Here is a 14,454-nt window from a genome sequence, read left to right on the forward strand (position 1 = left end):
GCCAGGGCCCCTTTACCGCAGCTTAGCAAAAGGGCCTCTAAGTTAACCGGTCTAATCAACTGCATAAAACACAGTCCTATCTTTATCTGGATTTCCTATGGTGGTTAAGTGCTGGATATCCCACTTAATCAGTTTTAAATAGCCAGTTGTATAAAACAGGAATTCAATGCTGGTGCCTAGACATGACCCAGAATTAAATATCCTGGCATAATGCTGGTGGCAGCTAAAAACAGGCTGACCGCGGCTGGCTAAATATTTACCTCACAAAAACTAAAAGAAATTAATTTATCAAATGCAGTAATATACGCAACAATTTGTTGGTTTTTAAATTTGAATTATCAGCTGTCTTCCTATGAAAATCATCTGTAGAGCCTCCTCTTCTTGTCCTCTCAGAGTTCATGGACAAGGTGTGCAGCAGAATTCACATATTTACAGGCTGACATAGTAACATACATACATAGTAAATGACGGCAGATAAAGACCTGTACGGTCCATCCAGTCTGCCCAACAGACTCTGCTTTAGTATTAAGTTACCCTAGGTGCCTGCTGCTTCACATTTAGGTTTAGAGCAGAAGACTTCCCTGCATGACTGACAACCTAGTACTACACCAGAATTTAAATGATCTAGAAACAGTAAGTAAATAAGTAAACAAACAAACCAACCAACCAACCAACCAAACATAAAAAGTAAAAACAAAATTGAAAAATAAATAAAAAAGAACTCTTCAAAGCTTGTCACTGGTTTATATGAAAAAAACCAAACAAACAAAAAAAAAACTGTTCCAAGATGGACTGTTAAACTGTGGTTATGCCTGTTCTTTTAAGTAAGAAAAATGGAAAGAATGATAAAGGTGACATTCTAGTTACAAAGTAAGGAGCCCTTCACTAAAGTGCACTTAGGGCTAGATTTGATATATGGCGCCATAAAAATCAGTGCAGAAAAAAATACGCCCAGGCATATTCTATACTATACCTAAAGTTAGGTGTGGTTTATAGAATACGCCTAGCACCCATAAACATGACTAAATTTAGTCACCGGTATTTACGCCCATTCCAAGCCCATGGCTACGCCCCCTTTTCTAATCTGCATCTTATAACACGCTTCACTTTATAGAATATGCTTAGAAAGTTGCGCACGTAAATTCTAATAGCAGTCAGTGTCAATAATTGCTTCTTAAGTGGCAATTATTGGCACTGATTGGCTAAAGATAAGTTGTGTGTGCTAATCAGAATATGACCTGATTTGCGTGCAAAACTCCAGTCACAATATATAGAATCGGGGGGGGGGGGGGGGGTTAGCGCATACTATTAGTGTACAGCTGTGCAAATGGTACTACACTGGCTTGACAAATACTGCATGAGGTAGACTTGGGTAGGGAATGAGAGTGGACTGACTTTGCAATTAGCACACAGTAGCTTAATACTAAATCTAGAAGGTCACCCGTTTTCACTGATTTTATACAAATGATATTCATGAGGTGATATTTATGTTTAATGCTTTTCAAAGCTCTTTGGCTTAGCCACTTCCAAGATTCTGGATGTCGAGAATTCAAGTGGCGTATAGAGTGGAATGAAGGACAGAGACTTATAAAATCAGAGTCTGTAGTCTGAAACAAAGGCAACCTCTGTTTATACACCTGACAGGTTTATGGAAAGGATTAAGGGCCCGCTTTTAGCATGCACTAATGCTAGGGACACTCATAGGAATATATGGGCATCTCTAGCGTTTAGCGCACGCTAAAAATGCTAGCGCACCTTAGTAAACAGGACCCTAAATCTGATTTATATTTTATCTGTTGGTGTTAGCTTTTAAGGGGCCAATTTACTAAGCTGCAATAGCTGTTATAGGAGCAATTAATGCATGTTAACAATGAACGCAGTTGCTGTTCTAACAGTATAGTTAGTGCTTAGCAGTTTGTGTGTGCTGATTTCTGCATTAATTATGGAATTACATAGGAACTGCAAAACTTTACCACAGTTAGTAAATAGGCTCTTGAAGGTTTATAGGTCTGGTACTAGATAGTAGTCCTCATTTATTTATTTATTTGTTGCATTTGTACCCCACATTTTCCCACCTATTTGCAGGCTCAATGTGGCTTACATAGTACCGTCAAAGGCATTTGCCCAGTCGGTTGATAACAAGTACAAGGTTGAAATGTGATTGTATGAGGTATATGTGGAGGGTCGGGAAGGATGAAGATTGCGTGTTGTCCAGTACGATCAAAGTTATGCTGTGTTGCTGGGTGAAGAGGTTTACGTGGGGTCGTTGGGGTAGGCCTTTTTGAAGAGGATGGTTTTTAGTGATTTCCTGAAGTTCTGGTGGTCGTGGATTGTTTTCAGGGCTTTTGGGAGGCCATTCCATAGGTGTGCGCTTATGTAGGAGAAGCCGGATGCATAAGTTGTTTTGTATTTCAGTCCTTTGCTATTTGGGTACTGTAGGTTTAAGGAGGATCTTGATAGTCTGGCTTTGTTTCTTATTGGTAGATCAATAAGGTCTGTCATGTATCCTGGGACAACGCCGTATATGATTTTGTGGACTAAGGTGCAGATTTTGAAGATGATCCATTCTTTGATTGGGAGCCAATGCAACTTTGGAAGAGGTTTAGCACTTGTGAAGCGTGTTTTGCTGAATATCAGCCTGGCTGCTGTATTTTGGGCGGTCTGGAGTTTTTTTTTATGAGTTGTTCTTTGCAGCCCGCGTAGATTCCTTTGCAGTAGTCAGCATGGCTTAGAACCATTGATTGTATTAGGTATCGAAAGGTTGCTCTTGGGAAGATGATGAATGGAACATTTTGTACTTATTTCATATACATACTTTTAAATTTGTGAAATACTGATGGATTGTATGCCTGCATGTATGTATTTCTGTAATTCACTGTGTGTTCATGTTTTTAGAGGTGGTATACACATAAAATAAATACAAAGACAGAAAAGTATGCAAATTTACAACATAAAATACTTTAGAACTATGATAAAGAGTATTTTACAATTTGTATCTATGAATTCTCAAATAAAGTGGTGGAGGCTGAAGAAAATATATTGCTCCGAGTCACTGCCAAAACTCTTTGGTAGGACATTTTGTACATGTACAAACAGCAGGCAAACCACTTGATGTGTTAGGCAGGTCACTTTTTCATTCTGTCATTCATCATATGATACTCGGCATTGTTCTCAGTTTCTGAGCTATGTTACAATGGGTAACTCTAGCTGCTCCATTATCTTAATGAAGAGAAACTAAAATGCTCCCTGGTTCTTCAGCCGACTCCATTGCTGTATCATCCCTAATACAGAATAAATTCCTTTAGAGCTGAAAGAACTGCCTTGATCTTAGGAATCAGTGAAGCTTCCATTGCTCCTGCATATAAGTTAACGTACTGTATCTGAACAATTTCATGAGGGTTCTGAATGCAGAGGCTGCATATTCTTATGGGCTGCATTAGTGTTACACTTCTTAAAGTTTCCACTGCTTTATAAAAGGATGTTTCACTGTTTGTATTATAAAGCTGGCAAAATGTAATCAACTAGAAGACGAACAGTTTTCTATCCCCCGACACATGAACCCACCCTAGTAATCCGCTGGGGATGAACCATTCCAAATCTCTTTAATTATACTCCTACTCTGTATTTGTTCACACCAGAGCCTACAACCACCTCTCCGAAATTATGTAAGCCACTTTGAACCTACCAATAGGTGGGAAAATGTGGGATACAAATGTAATAAATAAATAAATAAAAACTACACTATTCTCAATTTTGTAACAAACAAAGAGGGGCATTTTCGATATGACGTCTAAATCCAATATTGGACATTTTATGGAAAACGTCCAAAAATCCAGTAGCGAACATGGCCATTTTCAAACCAGAAAAACGTCCAACTTTTTCTTTCCAAAACGGCCATTTGTTAGATGCTTTTGTGCTCAGTATGTCTATCCTTTTGGACCATTCTTAGACTGGCCACAAAGACATCCTAGTGCCCTCCCAAACCCACCAAAAACCTAGTGTACCCAACTGTACACCACTACAACAGTTCTTATGTCTGCAGCTGTCATCTGTATGTGGGTACAGTAATTTTTTGTTAGGTTTTGGAGAGATCACACATTCCACCACAAGAGTGGAATACGGGCCTGGGTCCCCTTCTATAGAGTGCACTGGCCCAACCACTAAGCTACTGTAGGGACTTGCTTGTTGCTCTAATAGGACTGCACAACAAAAACACCACTGTAAATCTAAGGTGAGCACACTGGTACGCTGGTGCATTAGTACACTGATTTAATGAAATACAGGAGGAAAAACCTCATACTACTGTGGCTAAAGATGGTTCTTCAAACCGGACTGGAGGAGTCGCCTAGTGGTTAGAGTGGTGGACTTTGGTCCTGGGGAACTGGGTTCGATTCCCATTGCAGGCACAGGCAGCTCCTTGTGACTCTGGGCAAGTCACTTAACCCTCCATTGCCCCAGGTATAAATGAGTACCTGTATATACTATGTAAACCCCACAGAAAGGCAGCAAATCAAGTCCCAGTTCCATTTCCCTATTTCAGATTCTACATGGAATGTTGCTACTATTGGAGATTCTAGATGGAATGTTGCTACTATTGAGATTCTGTTGCTACTATTTGAGATTCTACATGGAATGTTAATGTTGCTATTCCACTAGCAACATTCCATGTAGAAGCCTGCCCTTGCAGCCGCGCAGGCTTCTGTTTCTGTGAGTCTGCAGACTCACAGAAACAGAAGCCTGCGCGGCTGCAAAGGCAGGCTTCTACATGGAATGTTGCTAGTGGAGGAGTCGCCTAGTGGTTAGAGTGGTGGACTTTGGTCCTGGGGAACTGGGTTCGATTCCCACTGCAGGCACAGGCAGCTCCTTGTGACTCCGGGCAAGTCACTTAACCCTCCATTGCCCCAGGTACAAATAAGTACCTAAGCCGCATTGAGCCTGCCATAAGTGGGAAAGCGCGGGGTACAAATTAAAAAAAAAAAAAAAATATATATATATATATCAGCAAACTGAAAGCACACAGTTCAAAAAGTAATCATAGGTTAAAAAAACCTCCTGTCAAACATCCGATTTCAAAAAGGGAAAACAATAGTCTATGAATTAGTGGCAAGCACTTATCTTAAAACGTGCTCAGAATCAGTTCTTCAACGTTCAATTCTGGCGGAGTTGGTCTCAAAGCAGTGAGGCCACAGTAGTATGAGGTTTTTCCTCCCATATTTCATAAAATCAGTGTACTAATGCACTAGCATACCAGTATGCTCACCTTAGATTCACAGTGTTTTTGTTGTGCAACACAATTGGACAGTGAATCTGATATGTTAATGTTTTCGCTGTAATAGGATTGGACATAACATCTGAAGCTGTCATATGTGCTTTGAAAATGAGTGTGTGTGTGTGTGTGTGTGTAGGGAGGGGAGATGTAGTGGGTGAGATAATGATCTGCATTAATCAGGAGAAAAAGAGACCTCAGAGTGATCATTACTTCTAAGTAGCAAAACAATTCCTTTTATCTTGCTGCACATATGCCTGAAATAGACTTCCTGAGTCAGTACTTCAAGCTTCATCTCTGGCTGTATTCAAATCTAGGCTAAAAGCCCACCTTTTTGAGGCTGCATTTAACTCCTACCTCCTATTCACTTGTTCAGTACCCATGTCTGTCATTCCCACCATATGTAATTTCCTAATTCCTTATTTGTCCTGTTTGTCTGTCTTGATTAGATTGTAAGCTCTGTCGAGCAGGGACTGTCTCTTACATGTTTAGTGTACAGCTTTGCATACATCTAGTAGCACTATAGGAATTATTATTATTAGTAGTAGTAGTAGTACAAAATGGTGGCTAGAGCCAGATGGATGGTACAGTACTTAGGGAGGGGCAAAACCAAAGAAGAAGAGGAGGAGCCAATAGTTCTGTACAAGTTATTGGCAAGACCTCATTTATAATATTGTGTCCAGTTTTGGTGATCATATCTGCAAACATACACAGAAAGCATGGAAGAAGTGTAGCGAAAGGCTACTATATGATGCAGGGTCTACAATAAATGCCCTATGAATTGAGGCCTAAGGATCAAAACACGTATACCCAAGAGGAGAGGCAGGGGATTATAACAGAAGAAAGCAGCCTGAGACAGGTTCGTTGAGGGAATATATGGTATTTGCCAAATACAAGGGCTAGTCTGAACGTAAAGCAAGGCGAGTAAGAAGCAAAATCTTGCATTTTATGTGGTATGTGACTGGGAGCCAATGCTGCACCCTGAGAACAGCAGAGACATGGTCCATATAGGAGCCTGCATTTAACTTGTATTGTTAACTTGTACAGCGCTGCGTAACCCTAGTAGTGCTTTAGAAATGTTAAATAGTAGTAGTAGTAGTAGTAGCCTGACTGGAGTACTCTGGATGAGCTCAAGACATTTAACGGATGATAATGGGCATCCATTGAAGACAGCATTACAGTAATCAAGTTTCAGAAATACCAATGAAAGATGCACCCTTCCCATTTCTCACCATGTTACGTATAAGATTATACTTTTGACCTTTAAAATATTGCATTCTGGTCATTCTCCCTATCTTTCCCAACTAATACCTTACACACCATCCAGAAACCTTCGTTCTAACTGCCTTCTGCTTTGACACCATTTGCATAAAGATTTTTAGTATAAATGGATCCCAACTTTGGAATTCATTACCGCTTCATCTTCATTTGGAGAATAACCTTGAAAGATTTCAATCTGGATTTAAAACATTTTTGTTCAAGGATGCCTTTGGGTCAGAGACCACTTAACTCCTTGACCTCTCTTTACGGTTTGGCTGCGTGTAGGTTCTGCGGCCTTTTGCTGCTGCATAACAACGTTTCCTTATCCTCCCGGCTCAAATTTTCTGCTCTCCTCCTCTATTTATCTACTTTACTCTGTGTCCTGTTGATATTGTAGTTCCTTTCATCTCCTCAGGTAGAATTTGCTTATGATACTGTATATCAAATGAAATTAAACTTGATATCCAACAGTGTAATCTTGATTTAACTGCTCTGATGCTGCTGAGTGTCATACATGATGAAGCGACAGTGGTAGAAATTTGAGGCTTAAAGGTTATCATCGAGCCAAGAATGCAGCTCAGGGTGCAGGTCAAGTCATGAGACTAGTGGCAATCCATGAATAAAAGCAGCTGAAGTTGGTCGGCCCACTGAGAGGCATATTTTCAAAGCACTTAGCCTCCCAAAGTTCCATAGAAACCTATGGAACTTAGCCTCCCAAAGTGCTTTGAAAATATGCCTCTGAGTAACCTAACCTGACTGTTTTCCATCTGGGGATATTGAGAACAAGTTTGTGATTCTGAAGACAGACTGCAATGGCTGTGATGCAGAATTCCACTGGCATATCTAGTATGTAAGCATCGAAAGGAAACAATCTGTATATCATCAGCATGAATGCACAGACTACCACTCAACAACTGGATGATGGTCACCAAAAGGGCCACAACGATATTGAAAGTGTGTGTGTGGGGGGGGGGGGGGGGGGGGGGGGGGAGCCAGCTATTTAGAACTCATAGAAATCCCTGATGCAACTATAAAATCTTATCCTTTGCAGATAAGATTCAAAACTGGTACCTATCATCCCTAGACTCTGAAGATGGCTAACGAGAAGTGAACGATCCACCACATCCAAGGCTACTGAGAGGTAGACTCAGGACTAACATTCTCATAAATGAAGATAGTGGAGATAAGGATAAGTAGCAAAATTCAATAAAGCATGGGATAAGTTAGAGAATCTTTATTTATAAAGAAATGAGGGGAAGTTAGCATTAAATGGGTCCTCCCCTACTTCTTTTTTGTTTGTATTTTTTCGTAGGGGATTTTTTCCTCCTTTTTGGTGTTTTGTCTATGGCACTGCACCAGGAATGAAATTGGGCAGACTTAATGAATCTTCTGTTTCTTAACTGCTTTGCACCAGGAATGAAATTAGGCAGACAATGAATTTTATGTTTCTTAACTGCTTTTGTATTCTATGTAATAATATATGCTGTAGTTAAAGCTGATCTGAGACTTTAATGAGATTTTGTCTCAGGATAGGTTATTTCAGTCTTTCCTTCACATCTTAGAATCCAGCCTAGTTTAAGATTATTTCAACTCTGTCCACTCCCATGGGGTGCTGATGCACCATGAGCCCCCCCAAAAATTTTTTTCCCTAATTAAACTACCACCCTTTCCTCTCTGTAACCAGACACTGCAGCAACCCTCCGTATGGGGCCACAGAGCAGAGTTTAGTTATTTATTTAATTAATTTTCTTATACACCGCCTGAAAGCTATCTAAGTCGTGTGCATCCAGATATTTTTCTGTCCCTGAAGGGCTTACAAACTAAGAGGTATGTTTCCTAAGGCGTGTTAGCATTTTTAAACGATAATGCACCTACACATTTCCTATGGGCGCATTAGCGTTTAAATGCACATCAACCATTTACGCGCGTTAAAAATGCTAATTTGCCTATAATGCGCCTTAGTAAACATACCCCTAAGCTTCTACCTGAAGCAATGGAGGGTTAAATGACTTGCCCAAGGTCACAAGGAACACTAGAAGTATTTGAGCCCTAGCTCTCTCGGTTCTCAGCCCACTGACCTAACCGCTAGGCTACTTTTCTACTTGAATTTATTGCTTTTAAAATGTTTTGTTTATGCAACACATTATCATAACAACCAAGCAATATATTTGTACAGAAAAGAAGAATCAGTACACATACCAAGTAAAATGAATATAATCAACCACGGAAATAAACAAACGGATAATGTTCAAGTCCTCAATACTAGACTTAAATTTTAGGGAGCAAAAAGAAAGAATAGAACAAAAGAAAGGGGAAAAATCCCCTTTTAAGTATGTATAAAACACTCATATCTGTTCTATACCAAACACTCATTTGGGGTGGCTGGAATCTGAGGTGACATCTGCTTAGTAGCAATAAATGTAGAAAGAAGAGCAGACTCAATGAAGACATAAATTAGGGACTATAACTTTACAATACATTTGCAAGGAAACTTCAATAGAAATGAAGCTCCCAAGTGCAAAACCTCTAGACATAACAATAAAAACTGTTTACGCTTCTGTCTATCCCTAGACATGTCTGGAAAAACTTTTACTTTACAAGTGAAGAAAGGCTTTTATCTATTTTTAAAATAAATCTAAGAAGTCATTTCCTATCTGACTAGTAAAAAAGGCCCGTTTCTGACACAAATGAAACGGGGCGCTAGCAAGGTTTTCCTCGGAGTGTGTATGTTTGAGAGAGTGTATGTGAGAGTGACTTTGTGTGAGAGAGAGAGTGAATGTGCGAGTGTGTGTGTGTGAGAGAGAGAGAGTGAGTCTGGGTGTGAGTGTGTCTGTGAGAGAGAGAGTGTGTGTGAGAATGAGAGTGTGTGCAAGTGCGTATGTGAGACACAGTGTGAGAGAGAGTGTGTTTCACACAGATACAGTGTGTGCAAGAGAGAGAGAGTGTGTGTGAGACACAGACTCTCTGTGAGACTGACTGTATGAGACCAAGAGAGTGTGTGAGTGACTGAGTGACACATAGTGAATGTGATACAGTATGAGACATAGAGTGTGTGAGAGACATCTAGAACATCCATTTCCATATTACTCTCTTGTTGTAATGAACAATTTATATGATGTTTAATATTGTTTGGCTTAATAATTATAGGCACCAGTTGACAGAGCTTTTTCAAAACCCACAGACAATAATTTATAGCATGAAAACAATCTTTTGTTACTATGAATGACTTAAGAACCTCTTCAGTGGAGGGCTGAATTTTGAAGGTATGAAATGGAGAAAAAGTCTTTATTAAGCAGAGCTTATATTGGAGCCAGATGTACAAAATGTAGTTTTTTTTTCTCCCCCATTTTTCATATGTGGGAAAAATGCTTAGTAGATATGTCTTTAGCTAGTAATTTTCTTAGAGTCTCCACTAATTACTTTCAAATATGAATATTGTTTATAGTAACTTATTATTAGTCATCTTAAGACTGGACCAGTGGTTCCCAAACCTGGTCCTGGAGGCACCCCAGCCAGTCAGGTTTTCAGGATACCCACAATTAATATTTATGCAACAGATTTGAATGCACTGCCTCTAATGGTGGAAATCCTAAGTATCTGTTTACATTCCTACTGGAACAATGAGTTTGGGAGGAAAAACTCTTTTTGGCTACACCTAGGGTTACCATATGGCTCCAGAAAAAGGAGGACAGATTGAGCCAGCCGGGTTTTACTTCTATTGCATTCAATGGAAAGCAATTGAGCCAGCCGGGTTTTACTTCCATTGCTTTCAAAGCAATGGAAGTAAAACCCGGCTGGCTCAATCCGTCCTCCTTTTTCTGGAGCCATATGGTAACCCTAGCTACACCCTCTGTTAGACAACTCCTTTGCTAGATATTACGTCTTCATGTTCCTGAGCATAGGGGCCAAGTTTTCACAATGATTGGGGATACTGAACCTATCACACATTACCCATGCTTGGACAAAGGGGAGACATATGCTCAATATTGGGGTGCTCAAGCACCCACAGCACCCATAGAGCTGGCTCCTATGTTCCTGAACAATGTTAGGGAAGACTGTCTCAACATATTCACTGATTCAGGACTATTTTAATTTTCACAGACTTTGAAAAATATGGATTTTTATGATGGTGTTTCTTATTTCTTAATGTGAAATGATTGTTTTGAAGCACTGGAGATTGTTTCCTCTTATTGTTTTATAAGTTTTAAATGTTTTTCTCTTTCAAAAACATTTCAAAGCACGTAGACTTACAAAGTTACATAGGCTACTATGGGGCTCATTTTTGAAAGAGAAAAACATTTAAAAAGTGGCATAAAGCAGCAATTAAACATTGTGCTTGCCATAATGTTCAAATCACTATTTTTGAAACCCATTTTCTACACGTTTTTCTATGCTGTATCCGCAATGTGTTCAAATCACAAGGGGGCATGCGGGGGCTTCTTCAGGGCAGGATTTGGACGTTCCTAACACAAAATTTTTCTGCAATAATGGAACAAAACAAAAATGTCCAGGACTTAAACTAAAATGTTTTGAACTACACCTGTTTTAATAACAGCAAAGCCACAAAACAGTGCCCTAAATGACCAGATGACCACTGGAGGCATAAAGGAATAACCCCCCTTACTCCTTCAGTGGTCACTGAGCTCCTCCCATCCCCCCCAAAGTTGTGAAAGAAACAGTACATACCAGCCTCTATGACAGCTTCAAATCTTATGGCCAGTCCTATTAGAGCAGCAAGCAGGTCAGTGCAGAGCACTATGGAGAAGTGGCCCATAATTCACTCTGTTACACTTGTGGTGGAAAGTGTCAGCCCCCCAAAGCCCACCAAAAACCTACTGCACCACATATAGGTGACACCTGCAGATATAAGGGCTATTGTGGTGGTGTATAGTTGGGTTCAGTAAGTTTTTGGTGGGCTTTGGAGGGCTCACCATACAATATAAAGGGGTAAGGGTGAGATGTGTACCTGGGACCTTTTACATGAAATCCACTGCAGTGCCCCCTAGGGTGCCCCACTGCTCTGCTGGGATGTCTGTGTGGCCAGTCTACTAAGAATGATGGCTCCTCCTACGTCCCAATGGCTTGATTTTGTGCATTTTTCACACTTTTTTTTTTAAATGGTCCAAAAACATAGATGCATTGACTACAGCAATGTCTAGTCAATGGCCATTTTCGAAACAAAAAGATAAAACATTTTGCTGTTTTGGAAAATCACTATATTCACCACTGGAATTTTGAACATTTTGAGCAAAACATCCAAAGTCAGATTTAAACATCGTATCAAAAATGCCCCTCCACGTAACTTTGTAAGTCTATGTGTTTTGAAAATGAGCACCCTAAATGTAAGAAAAATGTTGGTGTGCCTAGCAAATCTTGGTAGCAACGTTTCAGAAAACTGTGAGTGGTGTCCTTAACAGGTAGTTGCATAATGTGTAAAGCAATTAGTTGCAAAACTATTTCCTGTAGCAGTTTTGATAATTACAGTGTATAAGGGCTGAGACTGTTACCTATACAAATAGATTATGTGCTAAGGTTCCAGTCAGATCGCATATCTTCATATACATTGTTTTCCATGGCAGACCATATCAAAAACACTTGCAAAATATGCTTGCTATATGTTGACATGCTAGCATTTTTATGTTAAAAAAGTTTAAAGTTATATGAGCCAAAAAAAAAAAAAAGGTGTATAAGCCATGCTTCTGTTAGCTTAAAACTCCTTCACAATATTAATGAAACATTTCCACGCTTTTGGTACTTACATGAAAACCTGAAAGGTCTGCCGCCTAGCCCGCACTGCCTAACCCACTGCCCATGGAAAAGGCCATACTGAATGTTGCCAATAAACTTCTGCAGCTCTTCTCCCGTAGCGTTCACAAGTAAGGCTCCCGTTTTGCAAAGTATTGTCCCTCTGAGCCACAGCTGGGTTCCAATGGCTGCTGCGACACCCAGAGCGCAGGCAAAGCTTAGCATACCCGCCATGCAAAATATCACTTTTTTCTGCTGGTTTGGCATGCTGAACAGCAAGCTCTTTCAGGAAAACCCAATACTGTCAATGGCTGTGATTGCCTGGCAGTTCAAAGACCCATCACAGGGCAAGCTGAAAAATGACCGCAGCATCCAGGAAGAATCCTCATTTGCAAGCCTGAAAGAGTCCTCTTGTTTGTTGAGCTCCAGCCACTTTGGTAGCAAGAAATGAACTTCCCAAAGAGGTTTTGGATTCCTGTTTTGTACACCAAACCGTTCTCACAATAGGCAGGCCGCTGCCTACAAACAGTTTTTCCTGTATCTCCTTTCTGTTACTTGGTAACCGACGAAACCTCTTTATAATTTGATGAATGCCTCCATTCTCCTCAGCAGTCTTTTGTCTGATTGGATGAACAGTAATTGCCAGAAACTACCCATCGTCCCAAGATGTAAATTATTTTCTCTGCATTTCATCTTCCTTGGAGACATATTACATTTTATAATTTACAGTTATGGCAATCTCTTTCTTTTGCTGACTTGGAGACAGCTGCATAGGCGGATGGGATGCAGGGTAAGTGACTGCAGCCACATGGACAAAAAGTGGAGGAATTTAAAGTTAGCATTATCTTATCTCTCTAGAGATTAATGGTTCTCAACCTTATGTCACTGTGACATATCTGACAGATGAGGTCTATGAGCCTAACATAATGCACAGAGGGGCCAATGCAGAAAGCCTCACAGTAGAGCCGCAAGTGGATGTCCGACGGTTTGGCTTCTACCACGAGCATGACACCGCAGCATGCAAGAAGTTAACTGCATGCAAATTTCATGTGCAGAAAACCTGCAGCAAACGTGGGGGGAGTATTCTGGACACATGTGCACAAAGGTTTTGTGGTAAGCGTGGCTTCCTGTTTGCATGTCCAACCCCCCCCCCCCCCAAAAGTGTCAGAACACATCTGCACTTGTTCTTTTGCACCTAAATATAAGCCTCACAAAACAGTACCCGGGTGCTGTCACGGATACCAAGAGAGATTTATCTCAACATTGATATATAGCAATCATCAAATTTGCTGCTACTGTATTACTAGATAGCTTAGCATTCAATTTGATGATTTTTTTTGTTCAAAATAAAGAAATAGCAAAACCTTCAGTGGTTGGATTTAGTGCGTAATTATTTATAGAACTCTGCCAATGAGTACAACCTTGTTATTTCTTTGCCAATGAGTATAACCAATGAGTACAACCTTGTTATTTCTTTGCTTTTTGTTATTTCGGTGCTCCCAAATGCAGCTTACAAGTATGCAATAAAATCAGCACTATAATTGCATACCAGCCTACATTTGAAACTCTACCTAATATTGCACATAAACCAGTGCACAATCTGCATACACATCTGTGTATGAAGGGATATACCCCTTTAACATGCTGCTACGATGGCCCACCTGCAATGACACGCTTGCAGCAGCACATTGCAGTAGAACTGCAATTTACCTCTGGCAGGCCTTTAATGATGATGTCACCGGTGCTCTAAAGCTCAATGTCCCAATGACTAAATGATGAGAATATTCCTGACCTTTTACTGATTTGAGTCCCTGATTCTGTAATCAGCTGTGTTGGCTGTTGACTCTGTTGGTGTTGCTATGGGTGAAATGAGGTGACATGGAGGGGCATTTTCGATATGACGTCTAAGTCCGACTTTGGACGTTTTGCGAAAATTGTTCAAACTCCGAATAGGAAAGAAGGTCATTTTTGAATGCGAAAAACATCTATGTTTTGTTTTCGAAAATACAATTCCAAATAACGTTTTGTGATTTTGTTTTTTGGTCCATTTTTGGGAAAAAAAAAACACGTCCAAGTGCAAAACTCACAAAATCAAGCCATTGGGATGTAGGAGGAGCCAGCATTTTTAGTACACTGGTCCCCTTGACATCCCAGGACAGCAATAGGGCACCCTAGGGGGCACT

General features: G+C 40.2%; 1 protein-coding gene across 1 annotated transcript in view; it reads right to left on the minus strand.

Annotated features, from left to right (window-relative positions):
- Nucleotides 1–12,538, minus strand: part of CLRN1 (clarin 1) — a 32,716-nt gene extending 20,178 nt beyond the window's left edge. Inside the window, exon 1 of the mRNA XM_030216729.1 lies at nucleotides 12,286–12,538. Coding sequence (XP_030072589.1) covers nucleotides 12,286–12,538 — 253 coding nt within the window. The remainder of the gene's footprint in view (nucleotides 1–12,285) is intronic.
- Between the last annotated feature and the right edge of the window lie 1,916 nt (nucleotides 12,539–14,454).

This window comes from Microcaecilia unicolor, chromosome 10, assembly GCF_901765095.1.
Source record: "Microcaecilia unicolor chromosome 10, aMicUni1.1, whole genome shotgun sequence".
Classification (NCBI taxonomy): domain Eukaryota; kingdom Metazoa; phylum Chordata; class Amphibia; order Gymnophiona; family Siphonopidae; genus Microcaecilia; species Microcaecilia unicolor.